Below are 9846 nucleotides of genomic sequence, written 5' to 3'. Positions count from 1 at the left end.
CAACAACAAGCTTACATCATCATTGCAATCTGTGTTTTACACTGTTTTTGTTGTTGTTGTTGTTGTTGCTGTGTACGTATTCCATAACCATATTAATGTATCCAATGTTCTAAACGAAGACAATTGCCTGAAAATATGCATACCCTGATCATGTATGATGATTTATGAAATATCAAGGATTTACAGGAATAAAAAGTGTGCGCTGACCTAAATTCTGTATATCTTGTATCACATTTAGTGATACTGTAATACTGGGGGGCTGTCCCCATTTAACTGGCTGCACTGTCTCAACCTTTTCATTTTGTGAGATGATGAAATAGCATGAAATGTTGAATTGGGGACTATTACATTAGTTATACAACAGCAGCAAGTGTGCAGCATATATTCTTGCAGTGTTTTTTTTTTTCTTGTTACCAAAAATGTAAAATACTCTGCTGGAACCACAGCCCTTACAACATCCCCTCTTCATTTCTCACATTCTGTGCATCCTCACAAACAAAGGACCACCTTCACTTACAAATAATGTGTGTAATGTTGTAAGGCAAATAATTCATCAATGCAAACATGGCCTGGTATTAGCCAAGTTATCATTGAAAATATAGCTGAGGTACAGTATTTGCATGCAATTCGATGGTAAAAAGGGTACCCTCTCTGATTAACTGTGTTGTTGAGTGATGGATTATTTGTCAGACGCTCTGCCGTCCATTGACTCTGCCTTTGCTTCCTCAGCCTCTGAGCTGTTTGATCCTCCCACTTCATTGTATCGGTGCTCATCTGGCCCTTTGTCAACATCCTACCGATTCCATCCACCAGAGACCTACCTGTCTAAAATCTTGTGCAACACATTCACCAAAATGAAGATTGTATGTTACAATGTATTGTAATTTTTTTTTTGTTGCAAAAAAAAGGAGGATTCTACTAGAGGTGGTCTCAATGTAAAATGAAAAAATAAATAAAAACGTGATTGGGGATGGACTGCAGAACAGGATTCCGTTTATGTGCTGTTTTTCTCCATTAGTTAATGTATGGGCCATTTTCACACATTCTGCCTCTGGCTTCTTTCTCCTCAAGCTATAGAGACATAAATATGTGCTCCAGCATTCCCTGTGTCAGGGACTTTTGGCTGCCAGTTAAGAAATGTGAAGCAAATTCCTCCTCTCCAAAGCTTTACGCAACATATGATTCACTCTACTGCGAATATTATGATTTGACTGACCTCTTCTCTTTGACTGCAAATCCTGCCTTTCTATTAGACACAGTACGTGTACATACTGTGCATTATTGTACAGTAAAGAAAATGTATGTACAAAATATACGTCAGCATACATTTTTGAGAGTCTCTACATCTTGAGTTCTGTTGGTGCCCAATTAGCACAGCAGTTCTCCATGAAATAACATTAGCACTGTTCCCCTCCATCAATGTGAGACTAGAAGGAATACAGCAGTATGGGGGCGAGCAACTAATCTGCAGGACAATAACACAAGGTTCCTAGGGATGCGAGAACAACGGCAACACTGATATATGTGCTTGACCTGTTGGCATTGTGTAATTGCTTGGATACTGCTACACAAGTGGAAGCAGGCTTTATCAACTGCCTTAGCAACAGCAGGGTTGCCTTTGCCTTTTTGTGTTTAAAGCAGAAATACAATGAGCTGAAGATTGTTGGCTTCATCCAAGATAAGGAGAAGTAGCCTTGGATTCTCATCTATTAAAAAAAATAATATATATATATCAAGATATGACTGATATCACAAGCTCCTTTTTTTAAACTGGCAAACCGCCCAAAGTAAGTAATGCTTACCTGTTGCAAGTAAAACATGTGCAGAATAGGAAAGCTGACAAGCTGATGATTTGTGTTTTCTTTATTTGCCACTTTTGTTATTTCTTAGAATAAAAGCATCCATCACAAAGAGAGAGAGTCCCAATCTTAAACGGTGTTAATTATTTCCACAGAGGGATGCACAGCAGGTGTTCACCACCAAACAGACAGACAACTAAATATTAGTCGTACTGCATCGGATCCAAGCTACATGCCATTTGTTAAACAACAGCAGTTTAAATAAACCAGACCAACTTGACCTAATAGCTGAGCCCACCTCATCAATGACATGATGTATTGTCTGCAAGGGACAGGAAAAGAAGAAATGGGAGCAAGAGAGGGGACTGCAGCTCCGCCTCACTGCCTGCTCAGCAAATGCTATTTTTAGAGCGCGAGTTACAAAGAAGCAGAATCGCCTTCCATCCCCCTGTGACTATGTTGTTTCACCTCCAAATGTGGTACTCAAAGACAGTCTGCACCACTTTGTAGCTATGTTCAGGCTGAACCTCAAATAAATATGAACGCCTTTCCATCTGCCCTTGAGTCGTCCTGCTGTATTTGTGCAAATGTTTTCTGGCCATCTCACTGTATGATAAATGGGACTTTTATTATTTTTTTAAGACTAAATTTAAGACCTGCGTATAATTAAAGGGGAAAGCATCTGAGCTAAGAGGCAGGGAACATCCATGGAGTTCTTCAGGGAGATTGTTTTGTATTATAGTGTCCTCGCTGGCGAGCACTGGATGTGGCTGGGAGGAGCGGTGAAAGTAAAGAGGAAAGCAGTACACACTTCTAGCAGGATCTGATGTGATGCTGCTGCGATATGGGACAGACTTTCCAAGAGGAGTGAGTACAGACTGCAGCCAAGATTGCTCATCCACTGTGGTCTGCAAGAAAAAATCCCCCAGCTGGTCAGACCAATAGTCGTGGAAATCACTGCCCACAAAGGACATCTCATTAGAAAACAATAGCATCTACGTGTTAAATATACAGAATTATATTTTAAAATATATTTTTTTAAATAAACACGTTTCACAGTGGTGTAGCATCTCCAATATATAACAATCTGAGCAAAAATGAATAATTTTGCCCACATATCATATTCTACGCCATATATCCCAATGTTTTTGAGCATTTTGTCCATTAAGGAGGCAACTCGAAACTATCAGTGTTTTTTTTATCTGAATCTTGTGAAACTGGGTCTGATCAATTTATCTGTACATCTAGGTCAACAAAACAATGATGATGGTGTGACTATTCTTTGACCACCAAACATTGAGAGAAGACAATAGCGTATATCTACAAAATAAACTCATCTGTTATGTCTTTAATGTGTCTGATAGAAAATAAATAATCTAAGTAGTTACTTGCAGTACATATCTACTAAGATTGGTACAATTATACCTTTACCAACAGACTGATTGGTTGAACATATTTCCACACTTTTACACTTGTCATATTACCAAAAATAAAAGCATCACTTCAAAAGAATCCCAGGTAATGAATCCAAGAGAACCCCCCTATCCTTGTCCAGTTTCCGAGGTTACAGAGACCCCTTGTGGCCAGACACAGCCATGTGCTCTCGTCAGAGACTAAAGCCGTGGCCTCCAAGTTGTCTATGCATACTGTACATTTGTAATATGCTTGATATTACTGATATTACTGCTCCTGAATTGCTCTGTGGATGTGCAGCAGTGCCTGCAAAAAAAAACATAGCGACGGGCAAATAGTCCAGCCAATCAGAAGCCAATCAGAGCCAGTTATTTGGAGGTACAGTAGAGATGCATTGTGCTGGACCAACTGGACCGTTTTTAAGCATGACGGCATTGGACAGGGAACTCATATTACTAACATGGCATTCTGTTCACTGGGAAAGACTTTAAATGAGAGGAAGCCAGCTGTCGTCCCTTGGAGAGCCATTGCTGACAGTTGTAGTAGCCCCAAGTCTGGATTATCATAACAACACCGAGTCGGATTTTACTGATTGTAAGTATTAGCACTACGATTTCATGTCAGCCGACACAAATCCCACTCAAAAGCTGGGACTTACTGTACTTTAAATGTGCAAAGACAAGAGATAATCACAGCCACCACACATACCAATTGAGAGTGTGTGCTGGAAATTGATCTAGCTCACAACAGCGGTTAACCTGCAACTGGGAATACAAATGAGTTTAAGTCACATGCATATGAAAAGGATTCATGAGGGCTCATATTGAGCTGCAGTGAAAATATTTCACTGCATACAGCCTCTTTTAAAAAAATTTTTTTTACCAAGTGCCTTGATGAATCTTAACTGGATAATAATGATAGGAGAATGCTGTTTTTCACTTGTGTGTTTGCGAAACAACAAGACAGTAAACAACTGCAAAATAGAAACTGCATGTACAATATGCTTGAGACATGTAATGTATATTGCCTTACACTGTTCACACTGCTGCTCCTCAGGTGAGTGTTTACTGCTTGGCTTTGCCTCTGTGGGGTGCTGTGCAGTGTAGCGTGTGACTTTTTAAAGGCCCCATACACTATATAGGACACCTGATATGAAAGTAATAATCACTGGAAGGACAAGGCAAAAAATACATCCCGAGACATTCTTTGCCAAAGAGCGTGTTGAGAGGAGGTCAGGCTTTGGATTCCACCACGCTGTCAAGCACGCAAGACGAAAGTAAACACCTTCTGTACTGTGGGAAAATATGCATGGAAATGTAGCAGACTCAGTCTCTATATGACACACACTCAAAATAATTATTATTCCAAAAACGTTGACTTTAAGTAATTAAATTACAATTTTCCATCTACTTATATTATATAAAGTCAATATAAACAGTCACATTAAACACTATGTTTTTCTATCCTGTTGAGTCAGTCTGAATACATTGAATAATCCTTGAGAGATTTGATTAAATTAAATTGACGCAAACTTATAAATAAACCTTAGGTAATAATTCTAGTATTGCATATAAAGTTAAGAGGAACCTTTACATAAACCTAATTTGTCCATTCAAGTAAGTATAATTGTAATAGTTCTGAAGGCTTTATTGGTGGATAAATTAAAATGTATACAAATTAAAATGACATGGATAGACCAACAACTTAAACTTTAGAGTTGTACTTGGTCATGACTCTGATACAGCCTAAAAAGCTGACTCAGCTCAGCGAGTCAATGTGCCGGTCAGATCGTTTTCAGATAATTTTGTACAAATTTGTATTGGGAAAAGGTAAATGAAAACGTTGTCATAATGTAATCTTGTAAAAAAATATGTTGTGAGAAACATAATAGAAAATACAGTTTCTTGATGTTTTCACAGCAATATAAAATGTATATTAGAGAGGGAGTAATGACCTGTTAAACTTGAAAAGAGATACACACGGGAGATCGAAAAACAAGTAATGACAACTTTCATGCATTAAGAGGAATAAAAGAGGTGAGACGTCGCACTTGGGCACCGTATTTACACATGAACACATTCGACATCAAAGTGTAGTTAACTCTGAAAATGTTTGAGTTTTGTGAGTACGGTATATAAGACTCAAAAGAGTGCTCCATAATCTGCAAGGACAATATGAGCTTAATTCAATTGAAAGATTATGAGGCAATGGGCCTGAGTGGAGACATGTTAAAGGTCCTTCCACCCGCCCAACATGCAGTCAGACCCCCGCACTGAAAGAGACACACAATGACCATCTCATTTGTAGTTGTCATTGTTGTAGTTTTGTGCTTCTGTGTGTGTTCAGTCACTCATTCAGTCACGTTTCTCTCTCACAATACGAGAGAGGCAGCTGAAAGAAGCATGAACCAAGGATACAGCCATACATATTATACAGTGAGGTTGACTGATCCCATCTGCCTCTGGCTCAGGATATGTAGTTCATTAAACTTGATAATATAGGGAAACGTGAACAATAAGTTCCTGCTGTGGTAAGCAGTTTCACACTGGTGCATTTCCTCAAACACAAAAGACCGTCTCCCTTCAGTGCTTCATGTGGTGACACCGCAGACTCAGTAGCTTTTTAAATAAGCCACGATATGAAGAAGAATGCAAATGCGTACAAATAATCTTTGTTTTCAAGTTGGTGATTATCATTTAGAACCACTTCTTTCACCCTATGCTTTATGATATTGTGTATGATTCAGTTCAGTTTTAGTCATTTCACTTCAAAGATTTCAGATCTCCCAGGGTCTGAAAAACGTGAAGTATTGCCTCAAATGAATATACTGTACTTCCCACCACTGTCCATTTTGATAACTGAGAACAAAATGTTGAATGGCAAAACTGCAGAAAATAAGTAGTTTTGATTGTGTTTCCTTCATTTCAATCTAACTTGGATGGCCCTGCAAAGTCAGCCTTTAAGTCATGAGCCTGCCTGCATATATATATCAATAAGGACACTGTCCAGTCCTTATAAGTTATTAATCAGGAAGTTGGCTCAACTGCCACTGTCGGGCCAGCTGACATGAGGCTACAAATTCACTCAAAACACAAGGATTAAAGCGATCTTTCCGAAAGTGCGTCCATGTTTCGCTGTAACCAACACAGATATGTGTGGAGCGTGAGGCATTCAAGTGGAAATGCTCAGCCTGCTTCTACTGAGGAGTAAAAATGTAAAAGTCGTAAGACAAAACCATAAAACTCCTGTTGCCCTCGTGAAATGTTTCAAGCACCATTTGCGGTTTCCTTCAGATTCCCTTTGTCACACTGCAGTTGTCTCTCAGCAACATTTCCCCTAAGCAGCTGGAAATGTGATACTATGAGGAAATTACTCATCGAAGAGGAATTTGTTGGCTTGTTTTCTATATATTCTGCTGCTTACACTCTGACAAGGTTGTTATCCCCCACAAAATGAAAGCAACCTGCGTATTGTACTGACATGTTAGAGGACTGGATGGCGGCTCCAGAATGTCCAACATTAACAAATATGATCCATTTTGTATTGATTATGCTGCATCTGAAGGGGAATCAATAAACAATGCAATTTTATCTTTTGATTCCCACTTGATGTATTGGTATTTCTTATTACATTTTGAGTGCGGGGGAACACACTTTTAATACAACAGCAAATTACCATAGATAACTAATAAAGTTGGCATTTAAATACACCTGTCCTAAATTATGTTTTTGAATAAATGTCTGGAAATCTCGAGAGTGGATTTGCATCGACCCTTACCGTAACGCTAACCTTGTCGACCCACAACAAATCACTTATAATGTCTCACTCGCCCATTCATTTGCGTCTGAATCAAGGCTAATGTTATTGATGTGTCCAAATCTGCATGAGAAACGCTGAATTCTGTATTTTCTGCAAATGGTAAGACCAGCAGAGAGCAAGAGGACATGTGAGGTGTTGTTGTTGTGCCAAGAGAGGACCCAATGACTTTGTGTTGACAGCACAAGTGTTCAGGATACAGCAGGTAGGTTTTTTCCACGAGTGCCTCATCAGCATTAACACCTTTCGTCTGTGGCTATCTGTCATCTTGTTTACCCTTAGTAGCGTTTCTTTGTGTTCAAAATGAGATGTTTACCTGGCAGGGACCACTATATCAGGGGTGCTTCCTGTACTCAGATGAGCAGGAACTTCTCTTGGCAGGGTTATCAGGAGTATATCAGGATATACTTCATAGTTCTTTTGTACAAAACTGGACATATTTACAAAAGTAGTGAGTTTGGCAGCAACAATGCACCAAAGGTACAGTATGATTTGTCTGACATATTGTTTTTGTAACGGGTGACTTGAGACTTCTGTTGTGTTTATGATCCCGGTGGGGTAAGTTCATGTCAGTGCTATACAGTGCTATACGGACTTGGCAACAAACTGGCTTTAATTCACAGGTCTTTTCAGCGATCCTTTCGTTCCACCTCAGCAAGCAAAGGAGGACGTGGCTCATCAGGAAAGATGTTTTTCGTGGCGGGGGCCAAAAATACAGCGGGAGCAGGCCAAGGGAGTGAAAGGAGGTAACAGGCTCATACCAATTCAGGCTTAAAATTGGACTTGCAAAGGAGGAAAAAGATGGCATTCATGGCCAATTGAGAAACTCTTTTAAACTCTATAATACATTTAGATTTGATGTCATAATATTGATATTGTAACTTGAATTCAGAAAAATAGCTCTTCTCACTTTCCTCATCATTAGGTCAATCTATCAGAAATTCCGCGACGTAGATTTATTGGACAAGAAGAAGACAGTGACGGCTCTAAAGCCGGGTGAAGACCGTGCCATTTTCCTGGGACTCGGGATGATCCTCTCTTCAGTCATGATGTTCTTTGTCCTGGGGATCACGATATTACGCTCCTATGCAGACAGGTACAGGCCTGTTGTTCAAATGTTATTTTATACCCTCCATAAATGAGTTAACAGATATTTCTGTAGGAAACATGTTTTATTCATCATATGTGCTTGTTGACAAACTGCTTTCAGTGCTCTCTCAACCTGAAAATTGCAAAAATGAATACTCGATTTTCAGGAACAAATTACACCTCAAGCCGATTTCATACCATCAGATCCCCAAAATGTGTTCTGCTTTTCTTTTTTTTTGTGCATTAAATTGGATCTTCATTTAAATGTCAACACAGTGTGTGGACTGAGGAGGGTGTGTGTGTTGTACTCAACTCCACGGTCACAGCAGACATGAACTGTTCCTACAACTGTGGGTCAAACTGCTGGAGAGTCTCCAAATACCCCTGTCTGCAGGTCTACGTGAGCATCAATAACACGGGCCGTGTCAGCCGTTTATCTCACAATGAGGAGACCCAGGACACCAGCTCTGAAGTGAGTACAGTGCCAGAAGGGAAACAACTGAAAGTTACTCAACTGTTTCACATGTTGAAAACGGCTGTCAAGACGCTGGCCTGATTGTAGACTTACTCTGCTCCCGATTCAGAAAATGTTAGTCGATAGGATTTTTCCTGGTCAAGCTGAAAGATGATACATAACGGGTGATGTATTCAATATTGTGAATTAAAAGCAGCTCAGCAGCCGTCGCCAAAACGGAAAGTATGACTAACTGATTGCCCTCGAGATGACCTTGGTGTCCCTCAATCCTGTCCTTGCAGTGTGTCTTCGTGCCCAGGTGCCAGAAGGACAGCGTGGCCATGCATGTCGTGGTCATGAACATCTCCCAGCGTCTGAAGGTGAACCAGCAGGTCCCCTGTTACTACGACCCCAGTGAGCAGCAGGAGGCCGTTCTCCTGACGAGGCTGTACGACCACAGCGTCGTCTTCCTCTCGCTGCTCTGGCCCTCCTGCATGCTCACAGGAGGGGTCCTCATTATCGTGATGGTGAAGCTCACGCAGTACCTCTCCAGACTGTGCGAGGAGATAGGGAAGATCGTTAGGTGAACGACGTGCAGCAGCTGTATGCATATGCTGATTTGGTGATGGTCATATGACACGAAAGGGATTGTTTCTACCACACAATCCTTGCTGTGACCTCTTGCAAACTTTCCTCTTCGTCTGAGACATCCGGAGCAGTTGACTCTCTCTCCAGATCGAGGATGTGACTGTTTATAGAAGTGAACTGAATGTTCCAAGGGGGGGAAACTGTTAGACATGTAAGTGGCTGTTATACAGGGAAAGCTATGACTGGATATGCGTGGTTTTAAAGCATTATAAAAATGTTTTATGGGTACGTGTTTACAAGAGTTTGTTACATTCTGAATCTCAAATATGGTCTTATGAGCATGTGCTTGCATAGTGGCAATACCAACCTGTACTTAAATTGACGGGAGAAAACACTGCTGTCTATCTAAAATGTTTTCTGTATGCAATGTTAATGTTAAGGAACAACTCTCACATGCATACAGTACAATAATATGTTCTTTTTTGTCATCTACACTCTTAGCGACAAATAATATGTGTTGGTCTCTCGTTATGAAATGTCTTTCATTAATGAACATACGGTGTACATAACCTGACGTGTTTTTTTGTCTGCCGTGGCTTTTTCAAAACTTGTTCTGGATATTTATAGCTCCCCATACAACACTGAACACATGAACACCATTTACAAATCTACGTGTTTGAGACATTA

General features: G+C 40.1%; 1 protein-coding gene across 1 annotated transcript; it reads left to right on the top strand.

Moving 5' to 3' along the window:
• Positions 1-7715: 7715 nt before the first annotated feature.
• On the top strand, positions 7716-9304 carry kcnmb2 (potassium large conductance calcium-activated channel, subfamily M, beta member 2). Its single transcript, XM_034556108.1, has 4 exons — positions 7716-7774; positions 7954-8124; positions 8394-8589; positions 8874-9304. Exons 1-4 carry the CDS (start codon positions 7716-7718, stop codon positions 9156-9158), a joined length of 711 nt encoding a protein of 236 aa, XP_034411999.1. The 3' UTR covers positions 9159-9304.
• Positions 9305-9846: the final 542 nt, after the last annotated feature.

Source organism: Cyclopterus lumpus, chromosome 17 (assembly GCF_009769545.1).
Source record: "Cyclopterus lumpus isolate fCycLum1 chromosome 17, fCycLum1.pri, whole genome shotgun sequence".
Taxonomy (NCBI): domain Eukaryota; kingdom Metazoa; phylum Chordata; class Actinopteri; order Perciformes; family Cyclopteridae; genus Cyclopterus; species Cyclopterus lumpus.
The sequence above is the reverse complement of the archived record's forward strand: the minus strand, read 5'-3'. Positions and strand labels throughout refer to the sequence as shown.